At 42.7% G+C, this 25,303-nt stretch overlaps 1 protein-coding gene and 1 long non-coding RNA gene across 2 annotated transcripts; one reads left to right on the forward strand and one right to left on the reverse strand.

The window, feature by feature from the left end:
* Nucleotides 1–16,420: 16,420 nt before the first annotated feature.
* LOC308384566 lies at nucleotides 16,421–17,830 on the reverse strand. Its single transcript, XR_013969354.1, has 3 exons — nucleotides 17,618–17,830; nucleotides 16,786–16,881; nucleotides 16,421–16,529 (listed from the first exon to the last, which is right to left on the reverse strand). It is a non-coding gene; the product is annotated as an uncharacterized lncRNA (long non-coding RNA).
* Nucleotides 17,831–19,384: 1,554 nt separating this feature from the next.
* Nucleotides 19,385–21,443, forward strand: LOC308384564 (ictacalcin-like). Its single transcript, XM_080863092.1, has 3 exons — nucleotides 19,385–19,493; nucleotides 20,777–20,922; nucleotides 21,136–21,443. The coding sequence occupies exons 2-3, from the start codon at nucleotides 20,785–20,787 to the stop codon at nucleotides 21,274–21,276; spliced, it is 279 nt and encodes a 92-aa protein (XP_080719218.1). The 5' UTR covers nucleotides 19,385–19,493; nucleotides 20,777–20,784; the 3' UTR covers nucleotides 21,277–21,443.
* The last annotated feature ends 3,860 nt before the right edge of the window (nucleotides 21,444–25,303 follow it).

A 25,303-nucleotide genomic window follows, 5' to 3' on the forward strand; every position in this document is an offset into this window, starting at 1 on the left:
GGTTTGTCTTTTCTGGTCTGCGAGTGGAGAATCACACAGGGTGGTCTGCAAAGAGCTTTAGAATGCTTCCTCTCACTGTCCACTGCATCATCCATCCACAGGGTTTGCAGGGCTGGCTCAATCAATGGCTGCCACACCACTAAGATGTTTTCAGAAATATGCAAACAGGAGATGGTGGATGCTTTATTATTAGTATAATACTTGTAACTCTGTAGCAGACAACAGTTTAATAAAGTGCTATGTACAAAAAAACCCAAAAGATTAGATTCTATGTGTTTCAAAGATATTTAGTTTATATATTTTATATGATACAGTACATGTGTAAGAATGACCGATGTTGTGTCAAAAAATGATCGTCTGCCAAAACTGATTTCCGGTTTTTGCCCTAAACTGATTGCTCGTATTTAACCTGCCTGCTATGAATAACTTGCTGGTCTATAATACGTGAAACATATGTCAAATGTTTCCCTCATTAATGATATCAAGTCACTTTGAGCCACCAGCAACATTCCTGTAACAAGGTAGAAGCTGCAATCAGTTTTTGGCAGTGACTTTTATATCTGCTTTATTTATCCAGTTAAAAAAAAATCTTGTTAACATTAGAAATTAATTTTTTAAGAGTAATCTGGCCAAGAGGACAGCAGACAGCGCAACAAATATATCAATTGTACCTACATTATAACCAGAGTTATACTTGAACAACAGGTAATTATTGTATATATAAAACCCCTTTGTAAACCATGTTCACCGAAGTCTATTTACTAACATACATAAAGATATTACACACAGAAACATTGGAAATCAGTCTTGGCAGGCGAACACTTTTTTGGTGTAACAGGGTCATAAATCACATTGTTATAATTACACAAAATGTGTTCTAAACCCCAGAACTGCTCCTTTTATACCTGATTTTTAGGACCTCCAAGCCTGTAGTTGTGTTCATTATCAGTTATAGCCCCTCCTCATTCTTTTCTTCTTCTTCTTTGGTGCAATACTATAAATACAGTGTACCCCTTTTGCCTCTCCCCTTTTTCTACAATTCCCCTGTGGGAGAGGTGGGTGTCATTTCTTTCCAACACCTTAAAAACACACATAATTCATATTTAGCCACCCTGATGTTTATGATTGCGATGTTAGTTCAGTTATTGTCATTATTAAGCCTGTTTTTGTAAGATGTGATAAGTGTGTAGTATGTGTGTATCATAAATGTGTTTTAGGCGCCATAAATGCTAGCATGAATATATACTCCTTGCTAGCTTGGGAGCTGTGGTGGGTTGAGCTAACCCTCTTCCCCACTGTTTGTATTTGGTCTAAGAGCTGGAGTGGGCAAATTATTTACTTGGAGGTCTTTCTTTCTTTTACCTTTTTTAGCAGGTATGTCAGATTTCATGTTGTTGTTTTTGTTTTATCTTATGTCAAATATGTTACGTGTAAATAAATATTTTATGTTTAATGTAAAAATAAATGCCAGCCCCTTTTTCTACAATTCCCCTGTGGGAGAGGAGCTGGAGTGGGCAAATTATTTACTTGGAGGTCTTTCTTTCTTTTACCTTTTTTATCAGACACAACGCAGAATCACACCGGTTACACTGGCACAACGCTGGCAATAATTCAATTATTCGTGTAGTTAGCTAAGTAATTCCTAAATGCGTGTAGATTAAAGGAAATTATTTTACCTGGACATGATTGTCTCTGATGAGCCTAAGGTACAAAAAAGAATTAAAATTGTCCAAACAATGGAGCAAAATTTCTGGGTCCATTTTAAAGTTTTCGCGCTGTGGCGCTAGCGACCGGAAAAACACGCAAGTAAGGGTGGAGTTGAAGGCTGGGAGGCTGTCCACAGCCCATCTGTTATGTTGGATACTCATTGTTTGTTCAATAAAGTTTCTATGGAGAAAAAAGGGGGCTGTCCACAGCCGCTCACTTCCTGACTACCCGTCTGTCTAAGGACACTACCTTGTGACGTAGGTAGGTAGTGTCCTTATGAGCATCCTTCCCCTGAATTCGGACACAGCACATGTCTCTCTCTATGCTGACGATTTATTGCTTTTTATTTCAAACCCAAATACTTCCCTACCATCTATATTGTCTCTACTCGCGCGTTTCAGTCAAGTCTCTGGTTATAAATTAAATCTGTCCAAGAGCTAACTTTGTCTATTAAATGAAGAAGCATTCCCAATAGATTTGTCGGGTTTCCCCTTTAAAGTGGTTAAAGAGCAGTTCACCTACCTGGGTATTACAATTACAAGAAAGTATAAGCAACTTCTCAAAGCCAACTTTTTACACTATTGAAGAATGTCAGACAAAGCCTTCAACAGTGGTCACCCCTGAACACAACTCTGGTCGGACGACTTAATTCAATTAAAATGAATATCCTTCCTAAATTCTTATACTTATTTCAATCTTTACCAGTCTTCATCCCCAAGTCTTTCTTTACAACTACAACAAAAATAAATATACACTTTAGGACTCGAGGTAAAGGGATCAATAACAATTTAAAATTTATATTTTGATGATTTAATGTCTTACACGCAACCAGTGGAAAGGGGAGGGAGACCTGCTGCTTCCAAATAGAGCACATTTCATTTAGAATGTTGTAAATCCAAACCCATTATGTATTCATGAGGCGATCGTGGCTCAAGAGTTAGGAGTTCGCCTTGTAATCGGAAGGTTGCCGGTTCGAGCCCCGGCTCGGACAGTCTCGGTCGTTGTGTCCTTGGGCAAGACACTTCACCCGTTGCCTACTGGTGGTGGTCAGAGGGCCCGGTGGCGCCAGTGTCCGGCAGCCTCGCCTCTGTCAGTGCGCCCCAGGGTGGCTGTGGCTACAATGTAGCTTGCCATCACCAGTGTGTGAATGTGTGTGTGAATGGGTGGATGACTGGATATGTAAAGCGCTTTGGGGTCCTTAGGGACTAGTAAAAAGCGCTATATAAATACAGGCCATTTACCATTTACCTAAACACCAATTCCCCCCTGCTGAATTCCACTTGCACACTCAAATAAACAAACACCACAAACAAAAAAACACCATTAAAAAAAAACAGGTACACCACAGTCACCATAACACAGAGGACAAAAACCCAATAATCCTCAAAAAAAAAAAAAAAACAAGATTAAAAAAAATCCAATAGCTAATCCACAGCTATCAACATGTGAAAAATCTGTTCAGTAATACCAGGTCGTACAGTCACAAAGAAAATTCAGTCAGAGGACTATCCCCAAAGGAAGTAGTTAATCTAGTAGTAGGCTGTGGCACTTAGCCAACTGTGGCAGTAGTGGACTGACCTCATTTGAGACTGCTCCAGCTGCTATGTGATAGTGTATTTGCTACAAAGTGAAGACCATATGCAAGTTTAGGAAATTAACCCGTGTATTATGTTGAAAAAAAAAATGACATTGAGTGGATTTACACAGTATGGGTCAAAATGACCCGCAAAAGAATCAGAGTTGTCATAAAAATGCACTAAAACAATAGCAACTTTAATTTCCATTAAATAAATATGTAGAACACAGACATACAGTTTGACGTTCCATAACTATTTTTAGGAACAATTTGGTAAAGGTTTTTCGTTCTTACAAACACATTTCTTTTGAACTTGCCCGATATTCTCAGTTTTCCAATGTTCAACATTTTCAATTTTGTCCACATGATGGACAGAATGTAACTGTGTGCTTACTGCAGATGTACTTCTTGCATTTCTCACAAAAAGTGCTTGTTTTAAAACATGAATCTTCCTAACTTAGATTTAAAACAAAAGATTTCTACATCTCCTTCAGACTCAAAAGATGACAAACCAATCGACACACCTGAGTCACTGACTTTCTTAAATCCACTCACTCTCACTAGCTCTGTTTATTATTAATCACTGTGTAACTGCTGTACATTCACAGTAACTGCCATCTCCTTACAAATGTTTTTAAATTGACCACACTTATACAGACTGTATATAACAACCAACTCTAAAACGTTTGTTGGCAGAGAAAAGACACAGACAGACTATGCTTACAGGATGTGATGTGACAACACTAATGAAATATTGATGTGTCATTTTTGTTCAAGACATTTTTCTTATGGGCAAAAATATTAAAATCGTGATGAACAGGGGTGGTGATTCCTATGACTTTTTGTATATAATTTGGAATTTTTTACAAATGTGGTCCAAAAATAGATACATGATACCATTTCATTCATTTCAAATGTTTATTTGCATGACGCACAAACAGACACAATTGAAAGGTACAAATGTGTTGTGCATGAAACGAATTCAAACGTGGTGCAGATGTGTGTCACAAGTTGATCTGGCTGTAGGCTGTGGCACTTGGCCAGAGGTGGCGCTGGTTGATTCGAGTCCATGTTAGTGCACACAGCATTTACATTTATGTGTCACGGCTGCACAGCAGTCGTGTGGTGTATTGAAAAAAGGATCCAAAATGCAGGTACCGGCTGGGGTGCGAGTGAGTGTTTATTTACAGCAGTGAGAAGGTGACAAAACAGGAAGAGCAGAGCGGGGAGTAAACAAACCTAAACTGGGAAAACTAAAGAACAAAACTTAAACCAAACACTCACGGGAGGAGGAGCGAAATGCACAAAGAGAGATGGCAGAGAGACGCAGAATGAATACCAGGTAACAGAATAATGCAGACTGACATGGAACTAAACAGACGACGCGACAGAGAGCACAGGAAAACACAGGGCTTAAATACACGGGGAGTAATCAGGGAATGGGCCACAGGAGGGAGACACAGCTGGGAGCAATAAGGCTAACGAGACAGGGGAGAGGTAAAACTGAACACACTGACATGAGACATGAACTTTCAGAATAAAACAGGAAACTAACAGACACAGAGAATCAGACAGGACACTGAACTTGACAGGCAGACTCATGAGCAGACACAATAACACCATGGACAGACAGAGGGAACACAGAAGTGGGAGCAGGCAGGCAAAGAACAGAAACCTAACAAATGGCAAAATCACAACAGAATACACACTCGGAATGAACAAAAGCATAAGGAAACACAAAACACTGAGTCCTCAGACTCAGGACCATGACAAAAACACTGAGTCCTCAGACTCAGGACCATGACAGTACCCCCCCCCCCTCAAGGGCTGGCACCAGACAGCCCAACAGAAACACAAAAACAGCCCCCCCCCCCCAAAACCAAAAAAAACAGAAAACGACCCGACCAGGGCGGGCGGTGGGGGCCCAGGACGGAGGGACATAGTCCAAAAAGGCCCAGACGGACAAGGTCAGGGGGCCGACCCGGAGGCCAAAACAGTTCAGTTCCGGGGGCCGACCGTGTGAAAGGCAGCGGCAGTGGGGCAGGTCCGGAGGCCGGCCACGCAGTAGGCAGTGGTGTGGAAACAGTTCTGGGGGCCGACCGTGCGGACAGCAACAGCGGCGTGGAAACAGTTCTGGGGGCCGACCGTGCTCACGACAGCAGTGGCGACAATGCAAGTCCGGAGGCCGGCCACGGTGGCGAAGACTCCCAACATGCGGCCTGGCAGATGACCGACGATGTTGAGGCGGCAGCTGGGGACCAGAAGGCTGCGTGGCCCCCGCAGTACCAGGTGAGAAGGAGGCCGGACCAGACGAGGCAGAGGCAGAGGCCGGACCAGACGAGGCAGAGGCAGAGGCCGGACCAGACGAGGCAGAGGCAGAGGCAGAGGCCGGACCAGGCGAGGCAGAGGCAGAGGCAGAGGCCGGACCAGGCGAGGCAGATGGGGAAGCAGAGGCCGGACCAGGCGAGGCAGATGGGGAAGCTGAAGCTGAGGCAGATGAGGATGCTGAAGCTGAGGCAGATGAGGATGCTGAAGCAGATGCTGGGCCAGGCAGTGAGGATGCTGAAGCCGGACCAGGCGGAGGCGAAGCTGAAGCCGGACCAGGCGAAGCGGGTGAAGCTGAAGCAGATGCTGGACCGGGCGAAGCCGATGATGCTGAAGCCGGACCGGACGAAGCCGATGATGCTGAAGCCGGACCGGACGAAGCCGATGATGCTGAAGCCGGACCGGACGAAGCTGAGGCAGAGGCTGATGAGGAGGCTGCTGCGGGCGAGGATGATGAGACTGCAGCTGGCGAGGATGATGAGTCTTGGGGCTGGACGGGCTCCTCGGGCCCTCCAGCTGACGAGGCAGCAAGCTGGCTAGGTTCTCCTGAACCTCCAGCTGACGAGTCTTGAGGCTGGACGGGCTCCTCGGGCCCTCCAGCTGACGACACAGGAAGCTGGGCGGGCTCCTCGGGCCCTCCAGCTGACGAGGCAGGAAGCTGGACGGGCTCCTCGGGCCCCCCAGCGAAAACAGTCTCAGAACCAGTGGGCACCGGAGCCCCTGGCACACACAGGACAGAACCAGCAGGCGCGGGGACCTCTGGCAGGGACGGAACAGAACCAGCAGGCGCACGGGCCTCTGGCAGGGACGGAACAGAACCAGCAGGCACACGGGCCTCTGGCAGGGACGGAACAGAACCAGCAGGCACACGGGCCTCTGGCAGGGATGGAACAGAACCAGCAGGCACACGGGCCTCTGGCAGGGATGGAACAGAACCAGCAGGCGCACGGGCCTCTGGCAGAGACAGAACAGAACCAGCAGGTGCGGAGACCTCTGGCAGAGACAGAACAGAACCAGCAGGTGCGGAGACCTCTGGCAGGGACAGAACAGAACCAGCAGGCACACGGGCCTCTGGCAAACACATGGCAGACTGCAGCTGCACAGAGCATTGAGTCTGCTCAGGCAGCGACGGCTGGGTGCGGTCCTCAGCTGGCTTCTTAACCGCCAGGGGTCCAGAGTCTGCTGGGGGCTGAGACCCAGCCTCTGGGGAGGCCCTGGGGCGAGTAACAGTCTCTAAATTAGCCAGTTTCTGAGAAACTAGAGTGGTTTTAATGCGTTTGTCTCTCCGCTCAAAATGGGTGCTAGGAACGGGGTTCAAAATGGGTGGCACAGACACAGCGTCCAGTATGGAGGGAGCGGGTGACCGGGCTAATGGAATAGATGCAGGCTGGGCTAATGAACTGGCTAAAGGCTGATGTACAGGTTGAAGTGAGACTGGAGTTGGTGGTGGAGTGGATGAAACACAGTCAGTTACTTGTGAGAGGTTAGTTACCACGAAGGTAGGTAAACACCGTGTACTGTCTTTACCCTCCCCATGAACAGCCCCAGAAAACACAGTCCCAGAAGCACCAGCGTCCTTAAAACTCACCACAGCTGGTTGCACAGGAGTCCCTGAATCCGGCTGTGGGGTGAAGCGCCGGTGGCGCGAATGTTTCCTCCCCACCGCTGACGGCTCCGACAGGCAGGGAAAAACCTCTGGGGGGTCGGGCCGTGAAACCTCCGGTGGGTGAATCTGAGACGGATGCTTTGTGGCGGTCATAGTCCATTGTTGCTGGGCAGAATCCGCTACTTCCCGAGCTTGCACCGCTTCCCGGGCTTTATGCAGCTCAACGATTAAGTCTGTAAATCCCCGGACCTGGTGGAGATAAGGATTTCCGGCCAGGATAGCCTCAACGGCATTTATCCCCACAACCTTCGCTCGTGCATTGGAGGTGTGGGTTACCCAGTCCACCAGGCGTAGGGCACATGTGAGGTCGCTCTCCCCGGCCAAGACCGCTGGATCCATCTTGTGGTCGCGTCGTACTGTCACGGCTGCACAGCAGTCGTGTGGTGTATTGAAAAAAGGATCCAAAATGCAGGTACCGGCTGGGGTGCGAGTGAGTGTTTATTTACAGCGGTGAGAAGGTGACAAAACAGGAAGAGCAGAGCGGGGAGTAAACAAACCTAAACTGGGAAAACTAAAGAACAAAACTTAAACCAAACACTCACGGGAGGAGGAGCGAAATGCACAAAGAGAGATGGCAGAGAGACGCAGAATGAATACCAGGTAACAGAATAATGCAGACTGACATGGAACTAAACAGACGACGCGACAGAGAGCACAGGAAAACACAGGGCTTAAATACACGGGGAGTAATCAGGGAATGGGCCACAGGAGGGAGACACAGCTGGGAGCAATAAGGCTAACGAGACAGGGGAGAGGTAAAACTGAACACACTGACATGAGACATGAACTTTCAGAATAAAACAGGAAACTAACAGACACAGAGAATCAGACAGGACACTGAACTTGACAGGCAGACTCATGAGCAGACACAATAACACCATGGACAGACAGAGGGAACACAGAGAAGTGGGAGCAGGCAGGCAAAGAACAGAAACCTAACAAATGGCAAAATCACAACAGAATACACACTCGGAATGAACAAAAGCATAAGGAAACACAAAACACTGAGTCCTCAGACTCAGGACCATGACAAAAACACTGAGTCCTCAGACTCAGGACCATGACATTATGTTAGACTACTTTTAATTAACTGCTTTGAATGAAAGAAAAAAAAATCTTGTTCATGACCTGTGTAGTATGTTAACACCAGTGTTGGGACTAACGCGTTCGCGTTACAGTAATCACATTATTGTTGTGGTAACGAGCACGGTAACTAGTTATTATGCCAAAATCAGGAACGCGTTAGTCGTTACTGGGATTTAGATAGGGTCGTTACTCGTTACTTCGTGTGGGGGTTATCGCGGAGCTTCCACAGATTCAGGCCAGCAGGTGGATGACAGAAAGGGGACGCAGAAGGAAGAGAGACCCGAGGTGGCCGCCGGTCCCAACTTCAGGTAAGAAGTTATGACCTGCAGTCTGTCTGGGTCAGATATAAACCAAGTTTAGGTGGAGTTTATTTTCGTTATTCTGACTTTTTCATACTGCGTACTAGCTAGCATGACATACAGCTGGGTGGGTGCTATGATGTTAGTGATGTTGAACTTTATTTTGTTCATAAGGATAATTATTAGAGTTGCCAACCTCCCGTAAAAAACAGAATCGTCCCGTATTCAGAGAAAATATCACGAGTTTTGTACAGGGAGTGCAGAATTATTAGGCAAATGAGTATTTTGTCCACATCATCCTCTTCATGCATGTTGTCTCACTCCAAGCTGTATAGGCTTGAAAGCCTACTACCAATTAAGCATATTAGGTGATGTGCATCTCTGTAATGAGAAGGGGTGTGGTCTAATGACATCAACACCCTATATCAGGTGTGCATAATTATTAGGCAACTTCCTTTCCTTTGGCAAAATGGGTCAAAAGAAGGACTTGACAGGCTCAGAAAAGTCAAAAATAGTGAGATATCTTTCAGAGGGATGCAGCAGTCTCAAAATTGCAAAGCTTCTGAAGCGTGATCATCGAACAATCAAGCGTTTCATTCAAAATAGTCAACAGGGTCGCAAGAAGCGTGTGGAAAAACCAAGGCGCAAAATAACTGCCCATGAACTGAGAAAAGTCAAGCGTGCAGCTGCCAAGATGCCACTTGCCACCAGTTTGGCCATATTTCAGAGCTGCAACATCACTGGAGTGCCCAAAAGCACAAGGTGTGCAATACTCAGAGACATGGCCAAGGTAAGAAAGGCTGAAAGACGACCACCACTGAACAAGACACACAAGCTGAAACGTCAAGACTGGGCCAAGAAATATCTCAAGACTGATTTTTCTAAGGTTTTATGGACTGATGAAATGAGAGTGAGTCTTGATGGGCCAGATGGATGGGCCCGTGGCTGGATTAGTAAAGGGCAGAGAGCTCCAGTCCGACTCAGACGCCAGCAAGGTGGAGGTGGAGTACTGGTTTGGGCTGGTATCATCAAAGATGAGCTTGTGGGGCCTTTTCGGGTTGAGGATGGAGTCAAGCTCAACTCCCAGTCCTACTGCCAGTTTCTGGAAGACACCTTCTTCAAGCAGTGGTACAGGAAGAAGTCTGCATCCTTCAAGAAAAACATGATTTTCATGCAGGACAATGCTCCATCACACGCGTCCAAGTACTCCACAGCGTGGCTGGCAAGAAAGGGTATAAAAGAAGAAAAACTAATGACATGGCCACCTTGTTCACCTGATCTGAACCCCATTGAGAACCTGTGGTCCATCATCAAATGTGAGATTTACAAGGAGGGAAAACAGTACACCTCTCTGAACAGTGTCTGGGAGGCTGTGGTTGCTGCTGCACGCAATGTTGATGGTGAACAGATCAAAACACTGACAGAATCCATGGATGGCAGGCTTTTGAGTGTCCTTGCAAAGAAAGGTGGCTACATTGGTCGCTGATTTGTTTTTGTTTTGTTTTTGAATGTCAGAAATGTATATTTGTGAATGTGGAGATGTTATATTGGTTTCACTGGTAAAAATAAATAATTGAAATGGGTAAATATTTGTTTTTTGTTGAGTTGCCTAATAATTATGCACAGTAATAGTCACCTGCACACACAGATATCCCCCTAAAATAGCTAAAACTAAAAACAAACTAAAAACTACTTCCAAAAACATTCAGCTTTGATATTAATGAGTTTCTTGGGTTCATTGAGAACATGGTTGTTGTTCAATAATAAAATTATTCCTCAAAAATACAACTTGCCTAATAATTCTGCACTCCCTGTATTGATGTGAAAAGTAATGCAGTTTGTCCCGGACTTCAGCTACAATGGAAAAGACACAAAGCTGGAGTTATTCCGTGTTTGCTGCACAGCTGCCTCTTCTTCTCTCACCCTCTCTCTCCTGTTTCTACTTCAATCATGAAAACTGATCAATGATCAGCTGATCGGCTTTTCTTTCTTGTTTGTTTATCGAAAGAAACCATGCCGATGTCGCGTTAAACAACAGCAGCACGTTTAAACTTGATCAGCTGTTGTTAGAATTTATTTAATATTACTTTCTACTATCAGCTGATGTTTGCTGGAGCCACAGCCGTAAAAGCTGCTGGTCATGATATCGGTTTGGTTATCTGGTGAGAGGGAAACATGAAGATGAAACCAGGAAATGTTCTTACCGAGTCATCAGAGCTGAGCATGTGATGGAGAAACAGGTTTACCTTTTAGGTGACATGAATGAGTTGAAGGGAAGTTATGAACTGTTTCTGAGAGACAAATAACACCAGGATCCTTTTTTAAGTAGCTGACAGCTGGTAACTGTGCAGGGGCGGGTCTAGCAAAGTGTTGCCAGGGAGCCAGGTAGGGCATTAACAGGGAGAGGGGGGCACAAGGAAATACTTTTCTTTCTTATTCTCATTTAAAATGTCTAGCTTTTAAAAAATAATTATCTGAATCTTACAACAAGCGATTGATAGATTGATACATATATACCATCAAGACAGTGTACATCACTGTCACAACAGCGTTTGTTTTCATTCAAAGGCTTTATGATTTTTCCTATAATGGCGGGCCAATTTTTTGTCCCAGTCCAGCCCTGTATGCAGCTCATCTGCAGTCTGGTGTTGCCTACATCTTCCTACTCGGAGTGCAGAATTTCCGAGTTCTGAGTACAATCAAAAGCACCACGACTGCAGTTTTTGTGTTGGATGTAAAAAGCGCACATGACGCTGTAACGTAGGCTAGAATCATGGCAGTGGTCAATGACGGTCCAGGCGTGGGATTTCTCTTGTGGAAATATGCACATTATTTTATTTTATTTTCTATTGGTAGGTGCCACAGTGCATTTGTGGCAAGTAAGCAAGCTAGAAGACTGGTAAAGTTATGGAAGCAACACATTAACAAGAGAATTCTGAGTAAAACCAAAGTTACTTTCCCTAGTTACTTTGAAAGTAACGAGTAACTTGAAGTGGCTGAGTTACTTTTGATAGAAGTAACTAGTACTGTAACTAAGTTACTAATTTAAAGTAACTTACCCAACACTGGTTAACACTATTGGAAGTAAAAACTAACAAGCTCTGACTTAAGGCAACACAAGTGAATAAATAAAATAAAAATAAAATAAATATAAATGTAAATATATAAACACTTCTACCTCTGAGTTAAGATGGAACAGGAGGGTATGGAATTAAAACGCTATGTCACCTGACCGTAACTCAGGCGCTGACGGTGAGTCCAGGCCCTTTGAAAAGGTTGTAGGGTGCTTAAAAAACAAAAGGGAGGAGAAAAAAAAAGGGGGTTTGTCGTCTGTGTAAGGGTGCTGTGTTGATCCAAAAGTCAGTCTGTCTCAGTTACTGTGTGGGCTGCACAGTAGGGTGGTTGTCGATGTATCGCCAGGCCTCTTCAACGGAACGTAGCCACCTCCTCTCTCCTCCAGCTAAGGTGATACGGAGACGGGCAGGGTATGCCAATGAGGGCCTCAGGCCTCGATTGTAAAGCTCTGCCATTACCTCTCTGTACTCGGCCCTCTGGTTTAAGATTTTGGGGCTGTAATCCTCCACGATGCGAATCGGCTGGTCCGGTAGTTTAGAACACCCCTCCGACGTGTCTCCCTGATAATGAGCTCTTTGGTCTGATACCTGTGGAAGCGTAGAATCACTGATCGTGGTCGGTCGCCCGGTTTCGGCTTTGGGGCTAATGTATTGTGAGCTCTGTCAAGTTCTGGAGGAGATGGAAGTATGTCATCGCCAAAGATTTCACAGAGGGCAGCGGCGAAAAAGTCAGTTGGGCGGCCACAAAGGTCCTTCAGAGCAGGACTGACTGGGAGAATCACTCACTGGCAGGCATTGCAAAAGCTGGATTGCAGTTCTTGCTGCCATCACAACCAATGACTAGGTTTAGGGGGTGTTATGGCCCAGGCCATAATGTGTTTTGGTGGCTGTTTCTTTTTCTGTGTCTTTAAGTCTTTGCAGGTCCCTGACTGGATAAGCTGACAGCTGCTGATTGGTCCCCTGATCATGTGGTCGCTTTCAAAATCCCTCACCAGCAGTTGTCCCGGGGCAGCAACTGACAGCAGCAGCAGACCTGACCCTGGCCTCCAAACTCTGTGATATTTGTGATTCTCTTGACCTATTGAGTTTGTATATAGTGTGTAATTTAGCCTTCACTTGTAAATAGCACCTTGTAAATAGTCACTGAAGCCGAAAGGGTGAGCTGCCTTGTTGTTTTCTGTATTGTTCCCTCCTGTTTATTCAGTTAGGGAGTTAGGCGTAGCATTTGTCTTTTGTTTGTTCTTTTCATCACGTAGGGTTTAGGTAGCACCTCCTTGACTGATTAAGCTGGTTTTGTTTGTTATTTTGGCCTTTGTTCACCCCGGAGTCACGCTTCAGACAATAAACCACTGTTCATGAAGCAATTGGTTTTCCCTCTGTGTATGGTTTTGGGGACCAGGGCAGGGTCAATCCTTTTCAACTCTTATGTTATGTTCTTGTACCCCTAGACTGGGGCGTAACAGGGGGCAATTGTTTGTTCACACATGGCCGGGTGGGCTTGAATAGCTTTTTCTCCCCCTTGCTAATAATTGAAATCATCATTTAAGAACTTTAAATCATCATACAAAAACGTGCTTTTTGTATTTGTATTATCTTCGTCTAATACTAAAATTAGTTTGATGATCTGAAACATGTAAGTGTGACATATGAAGAAAACTAAGACAGATGGGGCGAATACTTTTACACAACAGTGTTTATACACAGCATGTTTATTATCAGTTAGCTTGGTGAAAGAGAGATACAATCATAAGGTGATAATTCTAAACAAAGTCACAGTGCTTACAGAGGCCGCCTGTGCAGAAAATTTAAAAAACTTTATGCAGGAAACCATCTGAACCTTTTTGAAGCAATGCCTGAAAGTCACTGCACTTTAAACTGGGATGCAATTGCTTGGTGTCATAGTCATGATTATTAATTGGGGTAAATGTTGAGTCGGCAGATAAGAGCTCATAAATAAAACATTGACTCCCAAAAATATATATGGTATAAAACTGGTTGTAGTCCAGTTTCAAGGTGTGGTTGCTTTCCCACGATAATCTGTGACATGCATGTAAACAACCTCATGTCAAACTAGTTTGACATGTTTCTGTTTTTTTTTTTTTTCCTCAAACAGCCATGTTGTTTGGGTGTGTTTACACTGTGACAAAGTGTTCCTGTTCAGTTGTTAATAAGGACAACTAAGAAGCTCGGTGTGTACCCTCACCTGGTGCAGGCGGGGTGTGGAGGTACACCTCCTCACTGTACTCTCCGTAGCCCGCCTTGTTGCAGCCTCTCACCCGCAGCACGTACACGCTGTCCATTTCCAACCTGTCAATCACAGCTCTGCTTCCACTCACTTCGTCCAATCGCTGCCAGCCCCAGCGTGCAGCAGCCAGTCCTCCTCTGATCCCACCTCTGGATGCTCCTCCTGGTACTACACCACGACGGCGATACTCTACAGAAAAGTGCCAGGATGGTGAAGACTCAGGGGGCAGAGGGGAAGGAAGGAATCAACAAACGCTTTCAGGAGGGACAGTGAGGAAGACTCACAGTTTTTTAAGGACGTATGAAAAAGAAAAATTAATGAATAAAAGATAAGACTGTTTTTAATCTATATTGCTATTGTAATAAAAAGAATATAAACAGCACATTAGTGACATCCCTTCAGTTTTTATTTCCAGATACTGTGCTGTATGTGGGGCTTTCCATATTTCCTTTCACATATTTACATTTGAACCTAGCCAGGGTGTTCCCTGCCTCCTCTCTGATGGATATTTACTTTTATAATAATAGATGCAACAATAAACTGAACTTTCAAATAATGAGTTAAGGGTATGCACAAATAGTCCCAGTATGTAATAAATTGGGCAGCCAATCATAAGAATGTAGGCCCAAAGGTGCAAGGGAGCTAAAATAGCTTGTTACAGAAAAAAAATAACAAATATGGTACTGGAAACTTTGGCAATACACACATTTTGTGCTATTCTTTGGATTTACTGACAACACTGCTTATGCTGTTTCTTTATTTGGCAAGATGATCAGCTGAAAAACAAATCAATTATAAAACATGAATCCTATATTGGAAGTTATGATTCCTATACATTCTAAGGCTGCTTCTTCTACCCTGAAGCCAAACAACACAGAGAAGAATGCACGAAGAGAAGTCTCTGAAGATTTCCTCTCAAAAAAAGAAAGAAAGCGCTAATCTAAAATCTATTCTATTAAATCAGAGAGTGATTACTCAAATAAACAAAAGGGAAACCTGTTATGAGTCTGGCAAGAAGCCTGCACAAAACAGGGCTGATCTGTTTCTTTCAACAGTTCCTGCGTGAACGCCATGAGCCCAGCGTGTTCCAACAAGCCACGTCTCTCCGCCACTTGAGCAGCCAGTGCCTCGCCTCGTTTCTGCCGTGCCCCCTCCAGCCTGGGTGAGCGAAGCGGGACGCTCGGCGAGAGCGGCCGTCAAATCCCTGATGCTCTGAGCCAGCTACTTTCTGGCCGACACGATGTTTACCTGGTGAGGAAAGACAAGTTTGGAGAACTAACACCAGGCTTCTGCTGGTACATTCTTAAAATGGTCCAAAAAACTTTGAGAAAAGACACATTTTTGGAGTTATATAGGTTTGTAATTATATGATTAGGGATGATTAGGGATGTGATTGCTGTGCCTCGCATGGCAATCACACTTTCTATATAATGCAGTGCAATATAACTACACTCAGTTTACCACTTATTTAACAACATATATAATTAATACTTATAAACCCTCAGCAAAGCATGTCTTGTTAAGTGTAAGAAAAGACTTCATGTCTGCTGCCTCCTCTCTGATGGATATTTACTTTTATAATAACAGATGCAACAATAAACTGAACTTTCTAATAATGAGTTAAGGGTATGCACAAATAGTCCCAGTAAATGTAATAAATTGGGCAGCCAGTCATAAGAATGTAGGCTCAAAGGTGCAAGGGAGCTAAAACAGCTTGTTACAGAAAGAAAACAACAAAGGGGCTTATTATTATATAAATAAGACTCATGCAAAGCAACTCAAAGAATAAAAATATGGTACTATAAACTTTGACAATACACACATTTTGTGCTATTCTTTGGATTTACTGACAACACTGCTTATGCTGTTTCTTTATTTGGCAAGATGATCAGCTGAAAAACAAATCAATTATAAAACATGAATCCTATATTGGAAGTTATGATTCCTATACATTCTAAGCCTGCTTCTTCTACCCTGAAGCCAAACAACACGGAGAAGAATGCACGAAGAGAAGTCTCTGAAGATTTCCCCTCAAAAAAAGAAAGAAAGAAAGCGCTAATCTAAGATCTATTCTCAATTCAATTCAAATTCAATTTTCTTTATTGTCCCACAAGGGGAAATTAGTTTAGCAGCAGGAGGATAAGAACAACAGAACAATACTATAAAACAATAATAACAATAATAATGATAGAAAATTCAAGGACAATTATTTGCCATTAAGGAGACAAGACGCAGTAGGGATAAAAGAGACTCTCTATCAAATCAGAGAGTGATTACTCAACGTAAACAAAAAGGAAACCTGTTATGAGTCTGGCAAGAAGCCTGCACAAAACAGGGCTGATCTGTTTCTTTCAACAGTTCCTGCGTGAACGCCATGAGCCCAGCGTGTTCCAACAAGCCACGTCTCTCCGCCACTTGAGCAGCCAGTGCCTCGCCTCATTTCTGCCGTGCCCCCTCCAGCCTGGGTGAGCGAAGCGTGACGCTCGGCGAGAGCGGCCGTCAAATCCCTGATGCTCTGAGCCAGCTGCTCTCTGGCCGATACACTGTTTACCTGGTGAGGAAAAAGCACAAAGACAAGTTTGGAGAACTAACACCAGGCTTCTGCTGGTACATTCTTAAAAAGGGTCCAAATAACATTATAAAACACTTTGAGAAAAGACACATGTTTGGAGTTATGTATGAAACATGCAGCAGTTGTACATAGTATCCAATCCTAAACAGTCAAGCTGAACAAATACTTGCAGTAGCTGCTGACTGATTTTAATCCCATGTTCAGGGAGATTTTGTGGGCCAGAAGTATTAATCACCTCAGTCTGTGTGATGGAACTCTCCAGCTGGGTAATCTGAGCCAAAACTGTGTCCTGGTTGGACAGAATGTAGTTCATCTCCTTTGTAATCTTCTCCTGTCAAATTAACACCGAATATGTGACACAGAAACAACAAATGCACACAGATTATCAGTTTCACACAGCCACACATCTGCATTATCTTGCACACTATGCTTGTCTAACAGTTAAAGCTGCATTACTGTAGCTTTTTAAACAGCACTGCATCATTTTTATCTTCACCTTCATTGCATTTGCTGGTTGTATTTCAAATGTTAGTGAAGTGCAAAACTATTTTAGAGATCTAGACTTAGTCTAAGTGGTGCAACAATTCCTCCATGATAGCTCAGAATCTCATCTCTGCAGTCTTGCGTGAAAGACTTGGAGCAGAGTCGCTACTTCTCCAAATAAAAAGGAGCTAGTTGAGGTTGTTTATCTGACCTTGTCAGATGGCACCTGGGTGAGGTGTTCCAGACAAGTGAAAGAAGATGGAAGGATAGATAGGGACGGGAATCAAGAACCGGTTCTCTAGTCCAATTCCTTGGAATTGTTAGTCTGCCTGCCGATCGATCCTGTTTATCGGTTGCATTTGCACTTGTGCAACAATCAGCTGATTTCGGTTTGTTTGTCAGAGGAAGCAGTGAAGCAGTCTTTGACTACTATAATATATTATTTTAAACTGTGAAATGGAGGGTTTCACACTATTCACATATACGCTGGCTTCACTACTACATGTTTGCTTTGTGTGTATTCCTGCCTCTAGTAAACCTTTCACTGTGCGGGACAGAGATAGATGTCAGATTGTGAGTCAAACCTTCAGCGCTTGGTACGCCTGGGCCACTGGGAGGATTTTATGTCCGGTGTGAATGCGGCGCAGTTTGCAGAGGGGGCAGAGCAGCCGCTGACATGACCGACAATAGAACTGCAGCTTCTCCTGGTCGTGTTCTGGACAAGTCAGCACCTGAGCGAGACAGGCAAAATAGATGAGAACAATTTAATCTGAAGCACATTTTACTGATTGGAAGAAAACAGGAATGTAGCACACAAGTGTGAGTATGCTTGGGTAATTTATTGATTTGCCTTTTGCTAAGCAACCAAGAGCCAGTGGAGGGCTCTGAAAAACAAAAGTAAAGTAAATGTAAAGGGGTCTCTGTATTTTCTTCTTGTGTTGTTACAATTTAAGTGGGTCAGAAATCCATATTTTGCACATGGAAAGAAACCATAACTGTTCCATCCATGCAGTCTTACAGTAATGTAGAATTACTGTCCTTTATGCAACTTGAACTGTGCCTCGCATGGCAATCACACTTTCTATATAATGCAGTGCAATATAACTACACCCAGATTACCACTTATTTAACAACATATACCATTAATACTTATAAACCCTCAGCAAAGCATGTCTTGTTGAAAAGTGTAAGAAAAGACTTCATGTCTGCTGCCTCCTCTCTGATGGATATTTACTTTTATAATAACAGATGCAACAATAAACTGAACTTTCTAATAATGAGTTAAGGGTATGCACAAATAGTCCCAGTAAATGTAATAAAATAGGCAGCCAGTCAGAAGAATGTAGGCTCAAAGGTGCAAGGGAGGTAAAACAGCTTGTTACAGAAAGAAAATAACAAAGGGGCTTATTATTATATAAATAAGACTCATGCAAAGCAACTCCAAGAATAAAAATATGGTACTGGAAACTTTGACAATACACACATTTTGTGCTATTCTTTGGATTTACTGACAACACTGCTTATGCTGTTTCTTTATTTGGCAAGATGATCAGCTGAAAAACAAGTCAATTATAAAACATGAATCCTATATTGGAAGTTATGATTCCTATACATTCTAAGGCTGCTTCTTCTACCCTGAACCCAAACAACACAGAGAAGAATGCAGGAAGAGAAGTCTCTGAAGATTTCCCCTCAAAAAAAGAAAGAAAGCGCTAATCTAAGATCTATTCTATCAAATCAGAGAGTGATTACTCAGTGTAAACAAAAAGGAAACCTGTTATGAGTCTGGCAAGAAGCCTGCACAAAACAGGGCGGATCTGTTTCTTTCAACAGTTCCTGCGTGAACGCCATGAGCCCAGCGTGTTCCAACAAGCCACGTCTCTCCGCCACTTGAGCAGCCAGTGCCTCGCCTCGTTTCTGCCGTGCCCCCTCCAGCCTGGGTGAGCGAAGCGTGACGCTCGGCGAGAGCGGCCGTCAAATCCCTGATGCATGACTGTTACATGTCATGCATGCGGTCATGCAAGACTGTTACATGACCATTATTTATTTAATTTACTTTAATAGTCTCATGCAAAGAGTCCTCTTAAAGACACAGCACCCCAAACTTTACATTTCATATTTTATTGTCTTTTGTTCTGCAGCAATTCCAGATTCAAAAGCAGTCCTGAGATCATAACATCAGAAACATTTTGTAAAACATGCAGCAAGTTTTTAGAATTCTCCAAATCCTCAAATGCAAACATTCACTGTAACAGCACACGAGTGTCGTGTTTGTTAAAGAATATGTTTTAAAAAAGTGAAGGAAGGAGGAGTGGTTGGAGATGAAAGGAGCATTCTAGAGGGAGGGGGGAGGGATACTGGGTGTGGTGATGTATAAAGCATCTTTGCCACCCACTGGTTCATCACAACAGCTCTACCAAGATCAACAGTAGCCTCCAATTGTCTTAAACCTCAGCACTGGTGAGTAGAAAATCCTACAAGTGCTTTTTTTGCTCGCTCTGGAAACTTTTCCTGGGTTTTCTTGATTGTTTGTTTGTTCGTTTTGATCAAGCAATGCTCATTACAGTTAGTTTTGTATGAATGCACATTAAGAATTAGCAGAAAAGTATTGATGAACTGCAAAGTTTATCACATCCATGTGGACTTTAATGCTTAAACTTCTCTTCTTGCTTATGAAACTTGATGCTGCAAAAGACTGAGCTCATTTTGTCTGAATCCAACTAACTTGTTTGGAAACTCATTTTTACGAATGCATTAAAGTTTTTTGGGGGGTTAGGAGCGATTCTCACCTTTAACTGCAACCTAATTGAGGAATGATGCGGTACAGGTTTTGTGCTCTCTTTCCTTGTAACTCCCTTCGGTTTCCAAACTCTCTGATGCCAAAGTTTCTTCAGCTTAGCGCACCCTAGAGAGGGAAAAACATTGTATGATTCACAACATAACCACTAGCAAATCTCTTGGGTTTATACAGTCAAGTGGAAAGAGCGCATAATTTAGATATACTATGTTAGAAGAACAGACATCTGATGTTGCTTTGGGGACTTTAATTAAGCTGCAACCTGCTTCCTTATCTCCTTCTGCTGTTGCCATAACAATGTCCTGTGTCACTTGGCAGAGACGCTACATTAGAGACCGCTGAAAAGGGAAATAAGAGTGGTGGGGCCCAGGTGGAAATCTTGAGTTTATTTTTATCAAGCTCCACTGAGAACCCAGAGAAATCTTGGCAAAGACAAACAGTAATATCAGCCACTGTTTTCTGCTATGACCTCCAGTATGCATTTGCACATACATATGTTTTACTGCATGTTTACATATATAATTCCAGAATTTAAATATATTAGCAATGTAATTTGTAGAAGTGGTTCAAAAGTAACTGAGTAGCTTCACTGCATCATTATTTTAGGCAAACCTAAAATGGACCTCACAGGGTTAAACGACTCAATCTCTTTCACTCTGGTTTTACCAAGCAGGCCCTGCCTATTCCCCTTTTCCCCCCTCGTTTAGTTCTAAATAATTCCTCGTGTTCCAAATATCAATGATGTCCTTTGTTAAGATCCTACATTTGACCACAATACCACGTGATTCAGCCTAATCTGCACCAGGTAATGAGTCATAGCAGAATTATGTGTAAACGTTATTCAGAGGAGGCATCTTTCTTTAATCAGTGTGGATTTCCTGTATAAACAAATACCACTGCAGTCTCAGACGTAACATTTTGTTTTCCTTCTGTCTCCCTAAACTAGCCCTAATCATGTCTGACATCCAGAAGGCTATGGCACTGCTCATTGGCGCCTTTCATAAATACTCTGGAGAGGAGGGAGACAAACTCACCCTAAGCAAGGGAGAGCTGAAGGACCTTCTTCAAAATGAGTTTGGAAACACATTTGACGTGAGTGGTCTCTATCCTCCCTCTATCTCACACCCAGTAGGTTGCCTGAAAACACTGCCATACTGATGCAGAGCTTTTACTTTGAGAGAGTGGAAAATACACAGATTTTCCCCTGTGGTTTGCGCAACTATTTGGGCAGAAGTAGGCTGAGCAGTTCTTTGTTTTATGATCACTTAGTGTCTAAATTCAAGCTAACACTTTTCTCCACTGCAGAAATCCAATGACAAGGCAGCAATGGACAAGATCTTCAAGGATCTGGACGCAAACGCGGACGGCACTGTGGATTTTCAAGAGTATGTCACGCTGGTCGCCTGCATCACTATGCTCTGCAACGAGTTCTTCACCAAAAAATAAGGATCCAAGCGCCACCTTGCGGCCAACTGAGAGAGCTGCCGTTCGGTGACAGGAAGTGTCCCTTGACAGCTTTTTTGAAAAAGATATAAACACAAATATATGACAGTGAATTCAAACTTGTACTGAAATCCAAAATGAAATAAATCTTTTTTTTTCTCTCTCTGAAAGACTAGAGTTGCATTTTGTGCATTCTTTAACTGGGAGAACTATTTGTTCCAGTATTGAGCAATTGCAGAATCTTTGGAAGGCTTATGATAACAAGAATGTTTGCCTCGGAAATCAAAATCTTTCTATCAGCAGAGTTCATGCTTTGCAGCTGAAGTATCGTCTAAGTTTCCTAAAGTGTCTTCAGGAAAGGAGCAATACCACTGCAAGTTCTGACAGGAAGGATGTCACCAACGCTGACAGAGATGCAGAACTGAAAATATCTACCAGAGCAGGCTTTTTGAAGTTGCACTGAAGAAACTTTTGAAAGAAGCAAGAACACAAGCCTGATCTCACTAATAAAAAGTGAACTTCTTAAGCAAAACATCCTTATATCATACATCCTTAAATTTAACACACTCTGGGTTTCAGTTTTGGAACCCATTTCCACACAATGAATTAAGATATGCGTAATATTCGGAAATGACACAGGGAAAAAGTACTGAATGCATGAAGAAACATTTAATGATGGGCAAAACTAACGAGCTCTCTCGGGCCCTTTGCAACTTTATTGTTGCAAAACATACTGATTTCATTGGTTAAAGAAGAATTTCTAAACTACTGAAGGTTTCAGTGTTGGGGCCATAATCCGAAAGTGGAAAGAACATAATTGCAGCATAAACCGGCCACGACCAGGTACTCCCCGCAAGATTTCAAGCACAGTGTCATGGTCAGCGGGGGCAGACCGTGTGGAGAGTGTGTGTGGTGGACCCAGGCGCGAACACAGTTGAGGAGATGGGAGTGAACTTAAACTGAGAGCGAGCCTTTATTCAGGCTGATGCAGAGGGGAGTGGACAAAACATAATAGGGACAGAGACTGCAACTAACCAAAATCCTAAACAGGAGAAACACTAACCTGACTGAAAAGAATAACTATGATCACTGTGAACAGAATGCTGTGCAGATGCATGGTAACTGTGAACCAAATAGCGTGACGAAACAGACATGACCTGCACGGAACCTCATTGTGCAGCTGCATGAAAAACAACATAAACCCAATGGCAAACATGAACTGCACAGAATCCTGAAAACCACTTAACTTGACCAGGGGGCGGTACACAGACAACACGACAATGAATAAAGGAAGACTGAGGACTTAAATACACACATGAGGTGATCAGGGGAAGTGGAGACACATGAGAACACAGCTGACTCGAATGAAAAATAATGACAATACAGGGGAGAGTAACACTAACTACAATGAACAAAGAACACCAGACTCTTACAAAATAAAACAGGAAACACGGAGACATAGACATGGAGATAAAACATGAGATGAACTTAACCACAGACATGAAACATGACATGAATTTACTGAGTACGGGGGGAGATGACAGAAATAACTAAGAAATAAAGTCTGAACAGCAACCTAGAAATTAACTAGTTTGACAATGAATACAAAAAATACATAAAACTCAAACACTGGGTCACACGACCCAGTACCGTGACACAGAGGAGTGAAAAGAATTATCTGAAGAGTTGAAAGAAAACAATAGTTAATGCACTCAACCACGTTGCCCTGTATCCATGCTCATTGCTGAAGAAAAAGCATGTTAAAGCATGTTTAAAGTTTACTGAACAACATTTAGATAAGCCTGTGAAATACTGGAAGAAAATCTGTGAAAATCGCCGTGATGTGGGACTGTTTTTTATCGTACGGTACTGGCACGTTTCATATAATCAAAGGAAGGATGGAAAAATATACCGAGACATTTTTGATAAAGATCTGCTGCCATCTGATGAAGATGAAATGCAGACAATGATCCCAACTACACAGCCAAGGAAACTCTCAGTTTGTTTCAGAGGAAGAAAATAAAGCTGCTAGAATGACTCAGCCAATCACCTGACCTGAATTCAATTGGAAATCTATAGAAAGAACTAAAGGTCAGAGTTCAGAAGGGGCTCACGGAACCTTCAGGATATGAAGACTGTGTGGAACAATGGGCCAAAATCACACCTGAGCACAGCATGCGACTAGTTTCTCCATACAGGAGGCATCAAGAAGCTGTCATCACCAACAAAGACTTTTGTGCAAAGTGTTGAATAAATTTCAGTAAGTGTTGAATAAATTTCAGTAAGCGTGTTCAATACTTTTTCCCTGTGTCATTTCTCAGTTTTATACACAGTTTAAGGATATCTGTGGTTTCATTTCTTTGCATGTGTGGATGTGATCGGTTGTTACTGACATCTGGTGAGAATTTCACATCAATAACACCTTTAGAAATATGTTTACTTAGAAAAGTGGTGACGTGTTCAAAACCTATTTTAACCGCTGTACTTTTTTTGATTGTTTGAATTAGCTACTCTGCCTTGTTCGCTTGTTATCCTGCAAAAATAGGGTGCTGTCTTGAGCAATAGTGCTTCAGACTTTCTGAAGGTGTCCCTGGACTTTCAGTGGCTCCAAAGCCTCATTAGAAATAGTCTCAGTGTAAGGAAGCTATAAAGAAGTCATTCTTAAGATAGGAAAGCAAGGAGAAAAGACTGCTATATACTAAATTACACAAATATTATAAGGTGAAGGTATATTGCAACAAAACTGTGACAGACAACAGAAAAAAAACAACACAAAAAATGTTTTTTAGGTCATTGAAGAAACCTGGAGAGCTAATCCTGAAGACTACTTAAAGAATTGGCTAGAAAACTACTCTAATATGTCAAAGAATAGGCGGTCATACCAAAGATTTTTGGATCATTCAAATTCTGTTTTTGTTGTTTGTGCTGTATTTCCATGTAGCTTTGTCCAGGTCTCCATAAATCACTGCATCTATTTCCCATTTTCCTAGAAAACCATGACAACAGCACATGACTTTGCACATGACTTTGCTTGTGTAACATTTAAGTAACTCCTGTAAGACTGAAAATGAATTAATACTTGGGGCACAATATACCCTTCCTGTTTATTTCATAGCTTTTGTTGCATAGTTAGAGTGTGTGTTGCACTGCTGCATATAGTATTTTCAAAATGTTATCCATCTCCCACTTTTGCTACTTTATTTGTACATTTTTTCTTGAAAATTAATCAATGAATGAATCTTTGGAATTCTAGGCAATCGTTCGCAGTACTAATACGATGGATATTTGAGTCGTGAAAAATAATTTCTCACAGGCTTCTATGCAGTACTGTGAAAAAATACCTACAACCCATGATTCAGTACTTGTAAAACCACATTTAGCAGCAATAACTTGAAGTAATCACTTTCTGTATGACTTTATCGGTTTCTTGCATTGCTGTGGAGGAATTTTGGCCTACTCATCTTTACAATGTTGCTTCATTGTAAAAGTCGCCTTGAGGCGACTTTTGTTGTGATTTGGCGCTATATAAATAAAATTGAATTGAATTGAAATTGAATTCAGTGCATTGAGGTTTGTGGGCATTTGTTTTTGCACCGCCTTCTTAAAGTGCCACTACAATATTTTTATCTGGCTGAGGTCTGGACTTTGACTGTGTCTTTGTAACACTTTGAGTCTTTTCTTTTTCATTTATTCTGTTGGAGATTTGCTGCTGTTCTTACATTTATTGTCCTGTTGCAGCTTCAGCTGTCAGACAATTGGCTTCACAATTGACTCGAAAATACTTTGGTATACAGACGAGTTCTTAGTCAACTTAATGACTGCAAGGTGGCCAAGTCTTGTGGCTGCAAAACAAGCCCAATCACTATCAGCAGTTTCACCATGTCTTCTGTGAGGAAAATAATATCTTACTGTTCACATAAGATAAAGCAGGGATTAAACGCTTTTATTGGAAGTAGAACAAAAACAACAGAACAGTTAAAACTAAATAAAGAAAAAACAACTACAACTATTTATTCTATGAAGGATTCCA

This window comes from Rhamphochromis sp. 'chilingali' (assembly GCF_963969265.1).
Source record: "Rhamphochromis sp. 'chilingali' genome assembly, chromosome: 17".
Taxonomy (NCBI): Eukaryota; Metazoa; Chordata; class Actinopteri; order Cichliformes; family Cichlidae; genus Rhamphochromis; species Rhamphochromis sp. 'chilingali'.